We start from the raw sequence: 16,561 nt of genomic DNA on the forward strand, positions 1-16,561 counted from the left end.
GACAGGGGCGTGAGGGGGCAGGGGCGTGAGGGACCCGGACGTGAGGGGACAGGGGCGCGAGGGGACCCGGACGTGAGGGGACAGGGGCGTGAGGGGACAGGGACGAGAGGCGACAGGGGCGTGAGGAGGCAGGGGCGTGAGGGACCCGGACGTGAGGGGACCGGGGCGCGAGGGGCGCGCGGCGCGCGCCTATCCGAGGACAGCCGCGCCACAGGCCGCTTGGGCAGCGCAGGCGCCGCGGACGAGGCGTCCGAAAACGCCGCGCGCCGCGGCCGTGCACCCCCGCCCGCCTCCGCTGAGGGAACGCAGAGCCGCGCGACGCGCCGGTCTTTACCTGTCCCTGCCGCCGCTCCTGCGAACCGCGGGGGACGCACTGGCCCGGAAGGCGCTCCGCGGGGAGAGCCTGGGGCCACGCCACCTCCTCAGACTCCCACAACCGCCGGCAGCCCGGGGGCCTCCGCACGCGCGCCCAGCACGGCCTGTGATTGGCTGCCAGGTGCGGGTGCAAGGTCGGGCGGGCTGGGCGCATGCGCGCGCTTTTTCGCCCCTGGGGGCGGTGAGGCAGAGCCAGGTGTCCAGCGAAGAGGGGCAAACGCCGCGGAGATGCCCGTAACCCCCAGATGGAGCTTGAGCCGTCAGGGATCTAGCGCCCTCGGGGGCACAGGGCCCGCCATTGGGCTCCCAGCCCCCTAGACGATACTCTGCCCACCTGAGGTAAAGCTGTCAGAATCCTCAGGTGCTGACCTTTTTCTATGAGGTACTACCTGAGTAGCCCATGGCTTTAGGAATTTGGAGGAAAAAAAAAAAAAAAACTGACCTTAAACCCCATCTTCTTGAAGCAGCATCTAAGGCAACTCCAGTTCGGCCTGTCACCTGTTTTTGTTTTTTGTTTTTCAGTTTAAGTGAACTAAGAACAGATTTTAGCCGGGCCTGGTGGTGCAGGTTTGTAATCCCAGCACCCAGGAGTCTGAGGCAGGGGGATCACCAGGAGTTCAAGAGGACAGTCTAGGTTACATAATGAGTAGTAAGTTCAAGGCCTGCCTGAGCTACATATTGAGATCATGTCTCAAAAAAGAATTAATATAAAAATAAAAACAACAAAACCAGAGAGACCATGTGTGATGGTGTGTGTGTGGATCGTGGGAGGCTGAGGCAGGAGGATCATAAATCAAAGCCAGGTCTGGGCAATTGTGCAATGGTCCTGGGTTCAATTCCTAATCCTCAGTACAAGAAAACAAAACAAGATTTTACTTTTCTTTCTTTCTCACCCCACCCTACCCCCCACAGTGCTGAGGACTGAAGCCATGGAGCAGTGAGCTACATCCTCATCCCTTTTTGGTCTTTTTAAAATTTGAGACAGTTTCACTAAGTCACTGAGTTGCCAACCTGGGCTCCAACTTGTGATCCTCCTGCATCAGCCTCCCAGAGTGCTAGGATAGTTTTTTTTAATTGGTTGGAAAAAAAAATTTTATGGCATATGAAATTAAAATGTATGTGTTCATAAAGTTTTATTGGAATACAACATGCTCTTGTCTTTAGGTATTGTGTCTTTTTTTTTTACTACAACAGTAAAATTATTAATTGACAGAGACCATATACTATATTTACTACTTTGCCCTTTACAGGAAATATTTGTTCACTGACTTTATTCGTAACTTTTGATGTTTTCTTAAATGACTAATTTTGTTACGTGGCTTAGCAATCTATTTAAACACAAAAAGGTTTCCATCTGGTTAATCTCTAGTGTTATTTTCTCTTTTTTTTTTCTTACATTCTTTACTATCTTCTGCTTCTGCTATCCTGTGTCTATAGGCTTGTTTAGTTGCTCCTCTCTAAAACGTTTTTTAGGTAATGCCTAACTTGTTTAGAAACTTATATTTCTTGTGTTTAATGCTGCAAATTACCTTTAACTGCCAATTTAACTGTGTCTTGCAACTTTTGCTTGGTAACATGTTCATTCCTTTTGAGTTTCAAATGCATCCTAATTGCCCTTATGATTTTCTTTTTAACACAAGCATTTATTCTTTATTTTAAAAGTCTATGGGATTTTTTAAAACCTGTCTTTTGGCAATTTCTAATTTGATTGTATTATGGTCAAACTACACATTCTAAATATTACTCGTTGAAATGAGGGTTTCTGCTCAGTGAAGGAGCAGAATGAAGGATCAAAATGAAGGATAAGGGCCAGAGATATAGCTCAATGGCACAGTGCCTGCCTGGCAAGTGTGAGGTTGTGAGTTCAATTCCCGGTACCAAAAAAAAAAAAAAAAAAAAAAAAAAAGAATGACAATCATCAAAATGAAGGGATCATAGATGTAGAGATTTACAATGTTTATTATGTGTGGGAAATGATCTCCTTTTGGCTGCACAGTAATTCTGATACAAAAAAATAATAATTCCAATATCCACCAATAAATACCATAGCTTAGCTATAACCTTTATTCAATTTCAGTAGTTTTTCCACTAATCTTCTTCTGTTTCACATTCCTATCTAGGATATACTGAACGGCTCTTCATCATTGTGTTCTCCTTAGCCTTCTCGGATATGTGACAGTTTCTTAAACTTTCCTTTTTTAAAAAAGAAAAAAACGTTAAATATAACAATGAAACCAGGTTTCAAAACAGGTTAATAGAACAGTTACAGTAGTTGATACATTGTAAATTGTCTTCATAGTACTTATTCAGAGTACAAGATATAGCCATGATATCTTGACCAGACAATATTAGCACGAAACTTTCTTTTTAATGAACTAAGAGAAACTAGCTGTAAAACTATCTTAACTATGCAACCCAGGCTGGCCTCAAACTCATCATAATCCTCCTGCCTAAGCCTCCCAAATGCTGGGGTGACAGGCGTGTGCCACCATGCCTGGCCAATGGATTTTTTTAAAAATATTTTTCTGTCATTAATTTTTAGCTCAATCTCTCTGTAATCAGTGGGTAGGTACAAAAAGCCCCACAGCTAAGATCAAAATTAATGGTGAGCTATTGCATCTAAGTTTCAGAATAAGACAGGTACATCCACAATAACTACTTCAACTCATCAAAGCTGAGTAAGTACTCCTAATTTCCAATAATTTCCATGAAGTGCTCTTAACTTCCTCTTTTAGTCTGTGACTAATCACAGGTCCTGGAACAGTCAAGGCAACTTTGAACTCCACTGCCAAAAAATAATCTACCACTGATACATAGATATTCCTCACCCCACCCTCCCAACAAACAAACAAAAAAGACTAAACAAAACTACCACTGATATAAACTTATAAAAAGCTACAATAACTGAGACACTGTGGAACTAGAATGAAGAAAGACAGCTGGACCAATGGAATAGGATAGGCTCCAGAAACACATACACAGTCATACCTGGTATACACAGTTTCCACTGAAGTACAGTGAGATAAGAGTGGTCTTTGGTAAATGGTCCCGGTTAATTTAGATATGCATATGAAAAAGTAACCTTATTGCTATGGTTTATCACACCATAAGCAAATAATCATTTGAGATGGTTTATATAAGTCCATATGAAAGATTAAATATTTTAGAAAAAACAGTGTCCTTAGTAGATAGCAATTTCTTAAATAATACATGAGAAACCAAACTTAATATGTATATCTACGGGGCTGGGGATTTAGCTCAGCGGCAAAAGCGCTTGCCTGGCAAGCGCAAGGTCGTGAGTTCGGTTCCCGGTACCGGAGAAAAACCAAAAAAAAAAAAAAAAAAAAAAAAAAAAATGTATATCTACATCTATGAAACAGGCATACAGATCCAGACATGGGATATTTGTTTTGTCCCAGCAATTGTTGATAACCTTTCCACTTGAAAGCCCACTTTAAAAGATGAGAGGTAACAGAAATTCAATAGCACTTCCATAAGGAATACATTTAAGTGGTGAATAACCATATAAAAATATTTTCAAGATCATTACTCATTGGAGAAATGCAAATTAAAGCCATAGTGTGATACCACTACAACTCTAAGAAAAGGGCATTAATGGAAAAGACAGACAGTACCATGTGTTGGATCTGTAGCAATGAAATTCCCAATATTAGTGTGTGAATGTAAATGGTTTCAGTCACTTTTGGAAAAGTTTTTGGCAGAATCTACTAAAAAGCTCAATATATGCAATTCAAGCACTTCCTGCAACTGTTATCCAAATGACTTAAGTATGTCTGTCAGAAAATTGATGTAAACTCATAGCATTGTAGACAGCTAAGTTAGACAGAAATTAATATGCAGTCAGAGAGGGATTGGGCCGTTGAGGAAGTCAGCAAAGATGAGACATACAAAGATTGTGGCTGGAGGGGAATCTGAAGAAATCCAGGCCTCAAGATAGAGATGCCATAGCCAGGCCTGCAAGCCTCCCTACGGATCATCACCATTTTGAGAATTACACCATAATTAGCCCCACCTGGTCCAGTGGGCCCAGCTAGACCTCAGACACATTGGTGAGTAACCAAAACATCTGGACCCATCCCTTTCCAAAAATGCCATTTTTCTTTCCATACACCCTACCCACATGACTCATTTCCCTATTGGATAAATACTAGCTAAGTGATTGTACTCATAATCCTATAGGCTGTAGTTTGACCTATGTTGTACCTACATTGAGATTTTGCTGTGTAAATTACTCAACAGTGAAAACTGTGTCATATTCAGTGGAATTCTACCCAACAGTGAAAAATATGTGCTCCTGCTGAATGCAGCAAGAATGTGACTCACAAGCTGGGACTGGTGGCTTGTATCTGTAATCCTAGCACTATGAGAGGTCAAGGCAGGAGGATCAAAAGCTTGAGCCCAGTCTGGGCAATTTAGTGAGACCCTGTCTCAAAAACTAAAGGGGCTGGGAATGTACCTCAGTATGAAAGCCCTGGGTTCAATCTTCAATGTGTCTGTTAGAGGGGTGGCTCTTATTTATATTAAATAGAATCAAAGATAAGAGTTTATTGTTTTATTCCATTTAAAGTCATTTAACACATTTATTTAAAGTTCAAAAACAGTAAAACTTAATCTATGATGATAGAGAGTGATCACTTTTATAGAGGGGTTTAAGTGAAGAAAGGGCATGAAGATTTATGAACTGCTTCTTTAGGGAGCTAGAGGTTTCACTGTAAAATCCAATACTGCATGCATCAGTGCTAGCATCAGTCATGATGTACAGATGACCTAGCCTCATATCTGCCTTTCAGAATCCATGGAAGTGAGTAGAACATGTATTTAGCTAGAACCTTGGCTGCAAAGGAGTCCAGAATATCTAGAATTCTTCCTCTTTTTAATTTTCACAGGTGACAGGCAAGAGTCAGTGTTGCTCACAACAATGAATTCTGTACCTCTTGATGGGTGAACTGAAGTTTGAATAATAACCTCCGTTTCAGGAGGCAACCCTTCCAGTGGCTCTGGCTTTTTAAATGTTTGATGATTCTTAGTTTTATGCTCTATTTCCTCCTTCAAACTCAAAAATTGTAGCCGGCACTTGGAACATGGGAAGAGTCTTTTCTTGTTCCAGTGTCTCCAACAATGGTTCATGTATGAATTTGCAGTTTTGAAAATTTTAAGACAAAACAGACAAAGCAAATCCTTAGTGTTTTCATGGCACGTTCTAAAATGTGTTTCCACATCAGCAAAAGCTGATGATCTATAATTGCAAACTTGGCATGCATAGGGCATTTCCCCAGGCTTATGATTGTCTTTCATGTGCTGTAAGAGATCTTGATCTGTTTCAAATGACAACTCACAGATTTTACAGACAGCAGAGGGCTCCCGGGTAGTGTGCACCCTGTCAATGTGACACTGCAGCTGGAATGGAGTTGGAAACTGCCGGTGGCAGTGCTGGCAGGTGGTGTGGTTTTCCCAGCTATCCCCCATCTGCCTCTCAAGTTCCAAATGGTGTTTCATGTGGTTCATAAACTTAACATTTTTCAGAACTTTCCAGCAGCTGAGGCATTTAAAGGTTGAGTGAGTCTTCGGTTCTAGCTGCCCATTTCCTTTATGTTGTCCATAGTAAAAGTCACTAAGTAACAGGACCAGACTTCTTTTCTTGGGATCAAAGGTCTTGTTTTGACCTGTTAGACTTGATAAGCCTGTTTTAACCAGAGCTTCAGAGCTATTTTGTGGGTCTGGATATCTGACAGGAAAAGGTGCCTTTTCATTAGCAGGAGTCCAAGGAAAAGACGTTCCATTCTGAACATAGCTTGACAAGCTTTGTGATGGTGTACATGTGTCCATTTTAGGAGAGTTACCAGAAGGGGTCATGGCTGAAGAATGGTCACTTGGGATTTCATTCCTGAGGTTAGATCTTTTGGGATTTCTGCTGATCTTATCATCAGCCATGAAAAGTTGCTTTGAATCATGAGGAGGAATGACTTGTGGTGAGCTCATTTTATAAGCCAGGCTGGAGGAAGACTCAGCGCTAGTGGGACTATCTGCTGATCTCCATTCAGACTGAGAACTTGGCATGGCAGCCATTGCTTTGCTCACTGGGGTTGCATTAATTCCAGGTTGAGACACATGAGCAGCGTCTTGCCTGAGGTAGCCTTTCTTTCTTTTTGAATATGAGCCTGGGGTGACTCTGTTCAAAATGTTTGAAATAACTGGTTTTGAATTTGAAATCACCTTGACAAAGAGGATTTCAGAATCTACGTTTACATATTCCCTTCCAACAAATATCAGATCATCATCTTCCTCGTGCTTGTCCCTCTGAGTGGGCTGTCTCTCATGCCTCTTCAGGGTTTCTGGTTCTTGTTCTTCATTCAAGGAAGAGTGACCTGCCATTTAAAAATTACTTTGATTGCAGCAGGGTCCCTTCAACATCCACAGCTATCTTTTTGTCAATTGGCACCTAAGAGGCAACCATGCAAAAACATCATTTAGTTCAAAAGATATTTATCAACTTCTTTTGCACATTAAGAAAATAAGCTAAAACTTTCTTTTTCCAGGGCTGGATATTGAACCTAGAGCTTTGTGAATGTTAGGCAAGTGCTCTCCCACTGAGCTACACCTCCCAGCAGACTTAAACTACTTAAGGGACATCATAATTCGAAACTTGTCTCTCCACCTTCCCTCAAGTCCTCTGCAGTCGTGATGCTAATACAGCACTGGCACAAGATTCAAAGAGGCACAAGCTGAATATCCTAGACTACCCATCTCCTTACATTTTATGCCCATGGTGCCTCACTGGCCGCCTGGTACCAGAAGTACTCTCTTGGAAATCTATGCTTTCTAACTAACTTTAATAAAACTTAGCTCTCAATCATCTACTCCTGTAATGTTAATGTTACCTTTCTCCCTGGTCATCCTTGGATATCCTCAGGTGATTAGTTCATGAACCACCAGCACATCCCCTACCCTGGATATCCAAATCCTCAAATTCCTTAACATAAAATAGCATAGTGTTTGCACAGAACCTAGCACATCCTCCTGTGTACTTTAAATCATCTCTAGATTACTTAAAATACCGAATACAATATAAATGCTATGCAAATAGTTGTTTTACTGTATCATTTAGGGAATAATGAGAAAAAGTCTGTACATGTTCAGTATAGATGCAGTTTTTTCAAATACGTATCTTTGTGTGGCACTTGGTTGAATCCAAGAATGCAGAACTCACAGGTAGGGAGGGCTGACTATAAAACGAGCTGCTCAATCCACAGACTTTGGAGTGATCCTTTGCCAGGATTTCCTTCACATCCTATAGTCAATCAATTACCACACCCTGTCTGCCTGTTTTCTGAAAGTATCCAGGGTCTGGTTACTCTCTTCTACCTCCACTGTTGGATCACCATGTTCTCTCTGTGGATCATTGTAGAATTCCCAGTGTTAACCTTTTTGTCAGGCTAGGGATACAGCTCAGTGAGAAAGCATTTTCCTAAAGCCCTGTATTCAATCCCCAGCATGGAAACAAAAAACAAAAGAATTGTCAGATCCCCCCATGGTCATCCCACGGCTTCAATGAGATGATAAATACTGTATACTAATTGCTGACTTGATCACTCCACAGTGTATACAGGTTTCAAAATATTGCTCTGTATACCATAAATCCAACCAGGCATCTTTAATTCCAAAATCCAGTATCTAAAATCAGAACCTTATGCACTGATATGATGCCACAAGTGGAAAATTCCACTTCACATAACAGGTCAGAATTCAGGTATAAAATTGCCTATGTGTAAAACTGCCTTCAGGATATTTATATGAGGTATATATTAAACATAAATAGGGGGCTGGGGATTTAGCTCAGCGGCAAAGCGCCTGCCTGGCAAGCTCAAGGTCGTGAGTTCGGTTCCCGGTACCGGAGAAAAACAAAAACAAAAACAAAAACAAAAAAAACCATAAATGAATTTCATGTTTAGATGTGCATTCCATCTAAGATATCTTATTATTATATGCACATATTCCACACATGCACAAAAAATATCACCCCAAACTCCAAAATATTTCTGGTTCTAAGTACTGTAATAAGGGGTCCTCAGTCTGTATTATGTGTCAATTAAAAATCTTTTCAATAAAGCTTAAAAAACAAAAATATTAAATATATAGAGAAAAAAGTAAAAAGAAAAGACAATATATATTACATATATATGTATACACAAACATGCAGAACTGGCATTTATTCTTTTGCTTATAAATCAGCGGTGACTTTCCATCTTATTCATAGGAAACACCAATAGTTTGACAATGTCCAATAGGACCCTGGAACACATACTTTGTCTATTGTGATCCTATCTTTTCTGCTTCTCACTCACTCCACTGCTGCCACCATCTCAGTGAGTGTGGAATACACCAGGCCTTTTTTCCCCCATTGTTCCTCCTGCCTTGGATGTTCTCTGCCCAGATTATCCCCATTCAGGCTTCCAGCCTGCCTCAGTTTCCGGTTTCCTCACCAAGACTTTCCTGACCACGCTATCAAAACTCACAAGCTCCCCTCACATGCCTTATCTCCCCGCTCCAGGCTTTTTCTTAAACTTAGCATTTATTACCTCCTACCATGCAACATATAAAATATATCCTACTGCTTTTCTATCTCTCTAAATTGTACATTACATGAGGGCAGCCAATGTGTTTTGTCTACTGCTGCCTCTAGAGCAATATCTGCTTAGTGCAGATGCTAAATCTCTGTTAAATAAATACTACCTACTATTAACATTATCACTTATGTGTAGAACAGACTGTAATCTCTTAAGGCTAGGTTTTCCAAACATTTCACAAAACCAGATCCAAATGATTTAACACTATCCTGCTCTAGAGAAAAAAAATCTACCTGCATATGTATAAATTAAAACAAAAGTTTTGTAAACTAATATCCTCACTTTACTACCAGGGATATTCTGATACTATCTATGCCATCAAAACATTTCATTGACTGTAAAGAGCATGCTTTTATTTTCATTTGAAAACTCTGAAATTAGGCTGCATCTCATCTATGCATCAATAGGCTATAAACCAATATAAATATTTTCATAATTTTACCATGTATAATGTTTGTATTTTATAGGATCATCAAAAATAACACACTTGATGGCATCTTAGAGTCAGTGAAAATCTATTGCTTCTTTTTGTATCACAGCCCACTAAACTTATTTTTACAGTTCATTAATGGGTTGCCAGCTACACTTTGGTAATCAGTGATTTAAGACAGAGATTAACAAGTCCCCCACTTTTTGAGACAGGGTCTTACTATGTAGTTCAGGCTGGCCTCAAACTTGCTGCAATCCTCTGTTTTAGCTTCCCAAGTGCTGGGATTACAGGCATCTGCCACAACACCCCACCTTCCCCCTATTTGTATACAGCCAGCAAACTAAGAATATTTTTATTTTCTTGTGGTACTGGGAATTGAACCCAGGACCTTCACACTGAGCTACATCCCCAGCCCTTTTTAAATTTTATTTTATTTTTTTATTTTGAGATACATTCTTGCTAAATTGCTTAACTGCCCAACTTGGTCTAGAATTTGTGATCCACCTACCTCAGCCTCCCATAGTGCTGGGATTACAGGCATGCACCACCAGACCAGTTTATTTTGACCTTTTTAAAGTTTCTTTTTCTTTTTCCTCAGTTTTGGGAATTGAACCTAGGGAAGCTTTACCAACCTGCTGTATCCCCAGCCCTTTCTTAAAAATTTGAGACACAGTCTTATTAAATTACCCAGGTTAGATTTGAATTTGCGAGCCTCCCGCTTTAACTTCCTGAATAGCTAGGATTACGGGTGTTTACCACAGGCAATTGGATTTTTTTGGTTTTGTTTTTGTTTCTCTATTTTTTACTTCTAAAGTTTCAAATGTGGGGAAATAAAAATACCAAAGCAGTATTTTGGGACACGTGAAAATTATATAAAATTCAAAATTTCAGCATCCACAGTAAGTGTTGTTGGGACACAGCCATGATTATTTAACTAATGTCGTCTACAACTGCTTTCCTTCTGGTATGCCTGAGTACAATGGTAGCAACAGAGACCAGGGGCCCTGCAAGGCCTAGGTTTGTCAGTCCTAGCTGTAAAGAAGAAAAATGAAGAGTACTAAAATTTTTAGCTTACCAGTTCCTTAAACTGAATCTCCAGATGTTTCAGTGCTGCCCAATATTTCCCACTGTGGGCCACAAGGGATATTACAGCTGTGGTGTCTGTGCTTCTAGCTCCCAGAAAAATCAGTCCAAAGCTCCACAGCCAGGCCTCCTGTGCTCTTATATCTTGCCGCTTGCTCTTCAAAATCCTTTCTGAGGGTTGGGCAGAAGAGCCTATTCTTTTAAAGCCTATTGTTATCTAATCTATAATATCTAAATTGGTTTAAATCATGTGCCTAAAACAATTTATTCTGATAGGATTTTTAGCCGTAGTCCAGAGTGATGCCAAAACCTTTCCCGCAGATTTCTAGGCAAAGGTTAAGTAAGAATGAGGTTTGGCTTTAGGGCCCGATCTAGCGGCCACCTACAGGTCTAGCTCCTGTGCTGGTGAGAGTCCTTCCTCCCTTCTCTGCTGTTCAGAGTCCAACCATCTTGTCTCCAGTTTATATAGATAAACTGAAATCCATTACCTGCTTGTGCGCAGGGAGGTCCAGCGAGCAGGCCTCACTCCTGCATTGTCTGGGTGGTCTGTAGCTCTCGAGGATTTCTGGTTGCTCAAATAAGGTACTTATTGTGGGTCTTCATCAGGCTTCTCAAAGTAGCAGCGCACACCCTCCTTAATCCATTAACCGGGTGGAAGGTTACATCCGGGTATTCCCTTCCCTCCAACCGCCCTTCCCCCTTTGCCAGCCCCTCCCTTGGAACCGTCTTGATCTAATCTCAGCCCTTCACTCCCTCTCCTTAAATCCCTTGCAGTATAACCCCTCGGGGGAGGGAAAACTTCAAGAGCCCCTGAAAGGCAAGAAATATTTGTATTTCCACATAGTCTAGTGCCACTGAGTCACTAAATTAAAATTAAATTGCAGTTTACAAATTAAAATATGTAAATTGCCGGCACCTGATACAATTTTGAAAGTACTAATCCCAGCACTCTGGGAGACTAAGGCAGGCAGATTGCTAATTTGAACCCAGCCTGGACAATTTAGTAATTTAGAGACCTTATTTCAAAAATTTAAAAGGGAGGGCAGGGCTGGGGATGTCCTTCAGTGCAAATATCCTGAGTTCAATGCTAAGTATAGCAGGAGAAAAATAAAAACAAAAACAAAAAAGCTTTACTAAGCAGTGCTATGGGAGGCAGAGGCCATATATATGTCTCTTTACTTGGTGAGCATTACAAATGAAGCCCAAGAAGGTATAAATGTGTCACAGGGGGGTCTTTAATCTCATCTGGCTGCTGGAGAAAACCTCCCCGAGAGCACTTCAGGTAACCAAGGGTATTTCCTGTAGAACAGCAGGGTGAAATTAAAGGAGAGGTTTAGAAAATAGTAGGAACTGCAGGTAGGGATCTTACAGGCCTAACCTACAGACCAAAAATCTCCTGAACCTTCAGGGCCTCCTATTACTTTGCCCTTTTTGTTCCAACCACACCGGCATTCTCCCACCTTTGCAAGGACCATGGCCCAAGTCTCTTATTTCTGGGCTATTCTTCATTCAGACATCTTCTCATCTTTTTCTTTATTTTCCAAATCTTGTGGCAAAGCTGCTTCTCAATGAAGCCCACCTTCCCTGACCATGCTACTTAAAATGGCTAATTTTCCCCACCTAAAATTTCCTGTGCCCCTTGCCCTGCTATATGTATTGCCAAGGGGTAGGGAGAAGGTGGGTGTGTTCCAGAATTCCCAACCTTTTCTCATGGAATAGGTACTTGCTAGTTTGAAACATTTACTGCTGCTTCCTCTTTGGCTGAAATTTTTTGTTTGCTTGTTTATTTCAAGATGGGATCTCACTATGTAGTTCAGGCTAGCCTTGATATGTAGCCCAGGTTGGCCTTGAACTGGAGATCCTCCTGCCTCAGCCTCTCAAGTGCTAGGTTTACAGGGATGTGGCACCATGCATGGCATTTGCTACAGTTTAAATCGTTTGAAGACAGCAACTTTTTTGCCTGTCTCATTCACTAACATATATCCAATACCTGCAACTTAGCAGCCACTCAAGAATACTCATTAAAGGGGCTGGGGATTTCGCTCAGTGGCACAGCACCTGCCTGGCAAAGCGAGGTCGTGATTCGATTCCCAGTACTGGAAAAAAACCAAAAACCAAAAAAAAAAAAAAAAAAATACTCATTTAAAAAAATGATATGTGTGTGGATAGATTTAGAAACAGATTCAGCCAAATAAAAAGAAAATAATAAACATAAGAAGGGTGAGGAAAGACTGGCTAATAGGTACTAAGTTTTACTAGTTAGAAGAAATAACTTGGTATATATCAAACAGTGGTGTGACTTTATATAGTAATAATATACTATATATTTTCAAAAAGCTAGTAGAAAGTGTTTTTAATGCTTTTACCACAAAGAAATGATAAATGTTTAAAAAGATAAACACTCTTACTATAATTTGAACTTGAGGCACTGTGTACATGTACCAGTACACAACACAAAATGGTACCTGATAAATATATATAATTTTTTACATGTCAATTAAAAGCATAATAATTTAAATAGAAAAAATGCATGCAAAGAATAAATAAAATTTTATTTTAAAAAGTTAAAGACAGATTCAGCAAAGATTTTTTTAAGTAGGGTAGAGAGGCCAGAGTATTGAAACTGGGAAATATACCAGATCCTTCTGTCATCTGCAATTCACTGAGGTGTGTAGTATAAGAATCCCAGAAACTTGAACCACAAGGAAAGGTCTCCCATCAGATCTCACACTTCTGTCATCCCAGCATCCAGTAACTGGGAGAAAGATCAATCACTGAAAAGCCTTCACTGTACTGCTCCTAGGGCAGCAAACAGCTTTGTCCATTCTGCAGGACTGAACTTCACTCCTTTCCAGAAGCAGATTCCAGTGGAAAGATTCCAGAAATGTCAAGTGGGGCCAGAAGCTGGCTCAGGTATAATGCCAGACTTCCACTGCGATACGAGGTAATAGAAACCATACTTGTGGGAAGTGGTCAATTGTCTAGAAAAAGCTCAAGTTCCTTCTGCATTGCAGTTCTTTTTTCTTAAATTTAAAAGTTCAAACATTGGACTTCATCTAGTTTATTCTAGCCAACTACTTACCCAAACAACTAATTTAGCTATCATAACATTAGATGATCTGAAAAATAATTTGCAACAGGAAGCAAACTTTTTCTGGTAAATGAGATTTTTATACTGCCTTGCAAATTTTACCTTTTGGTACTAGGTACCATGCAGAACAAATTTGTTATAATGTGTTTGAAGATTATAAATTGGGATGAAACATCCTCAGAGCTGATTCTCCACCAATCTTTTTGGAAGTGCCTGTGCTTTGAGGAAGCTCCTACTGGAAAACGCTCTTTTAGATCACCTCTGCTTTCCAAATTCTAGTGGTTAGATTAATATTATTATATATTTAAATGACTGCTTGGATCATTTATGCATTCAAGGAACAGAGTAGGAAATAGATTGAGGGTCAGAAATTGAAGCAGGTCATTAAAAGATTATTTATATCAATTTACTGTGCTTTTGGAAGAACCAGAAAGTTGAGTGTTAAATTGGGGAGATATGCAGAGGTACACATGGACTCAGAGTTTCTCTTTTTTTTTTTTTGAGAAAGGGTATTTACTTTTGTAGTTCAGCCTGACCTTCAATTCACTATGTAGTCCAGGCTGTTCTTGAACTCATACTGATCCTCCTACCTCAGCCTCCCAAGTGCTAAGATTACAGGCATGTGTCACTATGCCTGACCCAAAAGTGTTAACGGAAATTTTTCAACCAAAGGAAAGGCTTAGAGGCACAGCTATATCTTATCTGTAACAGGAAATGAAGTGGGGTAGGAAGAGCTCTAGCTAAAGGACTACAGAACTGGGAAAAATTAGGTCAGTGAAATGAGGAAGGCACATTACACGTTAAACATTGTTAGCTAAGATTTTTTAGTTAGGGTTGTATGTTGCTTAATCTTCAGCTGTGTTAATTTTATTTGAAAAGATGAGCTTTAGGTGGTGATCATGAGGGTTCTGCCTTACTGAATTGATTAATGTAGCCTTGGAACCATGGCTAATGGCTAATGGATTAATGGATTATCCAGGGAATGACTTTATTTTATATATATATATGATTTATTCAAAGGTGGGAGAAAGGGAAAAGTGAGATGGCAGACAGCCACTCTGGATGAGTAGGAAGTATTCGAAAGGGAAATACTTGTGGATATCTTGTCTGCAGCTCCTTTTATTGAGATCTTTGTCCCAGGTAGGCTCCTGGAATCTGACTGGCTCCCTAGCTTGTCTTTCATCCTAATGTTGGATTTTTTTTTTTTTTTCTGTTTTTTTTCCAGTACCAGGAATCAAACTCACGACCTCGCACTTGCCAGGCAGGTGCTGTGCTGCTGAGCTAAATCCCCAGCCCCTGCTTTTCTTTTTTTTAAAAAATTTACTTTATTGGTACATTTTAGATATATATAATGATAATAGTCATTATCAGGAATTTGTACCTGTACATGGTATATCTTGCTTCTTTTTTCCCCCATCCCCCTTCCCTCTCCTTCCTTCAACCTGTCTCTCCCTCCTTATTTACAAAAGCTTTGTTTCCATTTTTCCTTCTATTTTCTTTCTATTTCTTGTCCCTTTCTTTCCCCCTGTGCCTCACCTTTGCTCCCCTTCACATTTGAACATTTTCTTCCTAATTCACCATATCTATTACACATTTTTGGTCCTTATTTACACTTTCAGTTTCTCACACCAGAGAAGCAATGCAGTATTTACACATGTGTGTCCAATTTATTGCACTTAAGAGTATAGTCTCAAAGTGCATCCATTTAGCTAGAAATCTCTAAAGCTTGTCCTTCTTTATGACAAAATAGTATTCCATTGTATATAAAAAAACCCCACATCTTCTTTATCCAGTCATTGGTTGATGGGCATTTGTGCTGTTTCCAATTTCTTCTGGCCATGACTTTTCCTGTCCTTTGTTAGAGGGTAAGATTATGGGTGATGGCCTTATGGAAAGGTAGTTTAGGTTTAAGGATTAGGTAAAGAGGAAGTATGTGATTCTTATGTTAATCACACTATCTGGGAACTTCCCAGGCCTGGCTTCTTTGCCTTTGTCTTGCTATTTGCTCAATTCTAGCTGGAGAGGCCAAAACTGCTTTCTCAATGAGGACTTCATAATATCTCCTCCCAACCTACAGGGCCCCCGTCCATACAGAAGTACACTTTGTAGCATGAGGGTGGGCCACTATGCAAGACAGAATATAGTGGCAAAAACTCAATGTGGGCTTTTTGTGTTATCCACTCCTCAGGGTGACATCAGGCCTAGGCCATCCTATGGAAAACCTGCTCAAGTTCCCTCCAGAAGTCCACATGCAAGGCTTTGGGAATTGCTGTATGCAGGTGTTATGGTGGATACATTGTGTCAACTTGAGAAGTTTAGAAGTTTAACTAAGCAATTCAGCAGGGGTTTAGGGTCCTCACTTTGTGAACATCTTCATTCTGTGTAAGAGGAAGGCACACAGATAGTATGAGTGCTACAGCCCCCGTGGGGGTAGCCTGCTTACAATATAAGGGAGGAAGAGACTTGTTCTCCCCCTCTTTTTGCTGTTGTTGCTTTTGCTGTCTTCTGCCATTGTGAACTGTTGCCCCTTACTATGCTTCCTTGCCTTGGAGCCAGCTGATTATGGACTGAAACCTCCACAAACTGTGAGATGAATAAACCTTTTCTTCCTTAATTTTGGGCATCAGGTATTTTGTCTCAGCAATGACAGAAAAGTAACCAAGACAGAATTTGGTACCAGAGAAATGGGGTCATTGCTGTGATTATGCTCAAGAGCCTTTAGGAATGGCTTGTGGGAAGAGTTTGGAAAGGTTCAGAGATGTTGCCTGAAAGAGTAGTGCTGGAACACCTTATGCTGTTCTGTATGGGAGATTCTGCTCAGAGTTCAGAAGACCAGAAGGTTGATAGCAATCCTGCTGATAAAGCCCTGGCTCAGGAGGATTCTTCTGGGAAGAAGAACTACATTGGCTGCTGAACTCCAGGTAATGTGCATTACAG

At 40.7% G+C, this 16,561-nt stretch overlaps 2 protein-coding genes and 2 gene segments (V, D, J or C); 2 read left to right on the forward strand and 2 right to left on the reverse strand.

The window, feature by feature from the left end:
- The window catches only part of Znf280b (zinc finger protein 280B), a 22,332-nt gene extending 21,866 nt beyond the window's left edge, over positions 1-466 (reverse strand). The window contains exon 1 of the mRNA XM_005396359.2: positions 335-466. The gene's annotated coding sequence lies outside the window, so the exon portion shown is untranslated. The remainder of the gene's footprint in view (positions 1-334) is intronic.
- LOC102009145 overlaps positions 1-16,561 on the forward strand; it is a 718,028-nt gene that overhangs the window by 249,372 nt on the left and 452,095 nt on the right.
- The window catches only part of LOC102014012, a 660,803-nt gene that overhangs the window by 195,703 nt on the left and 448,539 nt on the right, over positions 1-16,561 (forward strand).
- Znf280a (zinc finger protein 280A) lies at positions 4,922-11,196 on the reverse strand. Of its 2 annotated transcripts, none has more exons than XM_005396357.1 (2): positions 11,022-11,196; positions 4,922-6,835 (listed from the first exon to the last, which is right to left on the reverse strand). In XM_005396357.1, the coding sequence occupies exon 2, from the start codon at positions 6,766-6,768 to the stop codon at positions 5,215-5,217; it is 1,554 nt and encodes a 517-aa protein (XP_005396414.1). In that variant the 5' UTR covers positions 6,769-6,835; positions 11,022-11,196; the 3' UTR covers positions 4,922-5,214. The 2 variants fall into 2 exon arrangements, with proteins under 2 accessions (XP_005396414.1, XP_005396415.1); XM_005396358.1 differs by lacking the exon at positions 11,022-11,196 and adding an exon at positions 10,526-11,007.

Source organism: Chinchilla lanigera, unplaced genomic scaffold, assembly GCF_000276665.1.
Source record: "Chinchilla lanigera isolate Chin_1 unplaced genomic scaffold, ChiLan1.0 scaffold00054, whole genome shotgun sequence".
Taxonomy (NCBI): Eukaryota; Metazoa; Chordata; class Mammalia; order Rodentia; family Chinchillidae; genus Chinchilla; species Chinchilla lanigera.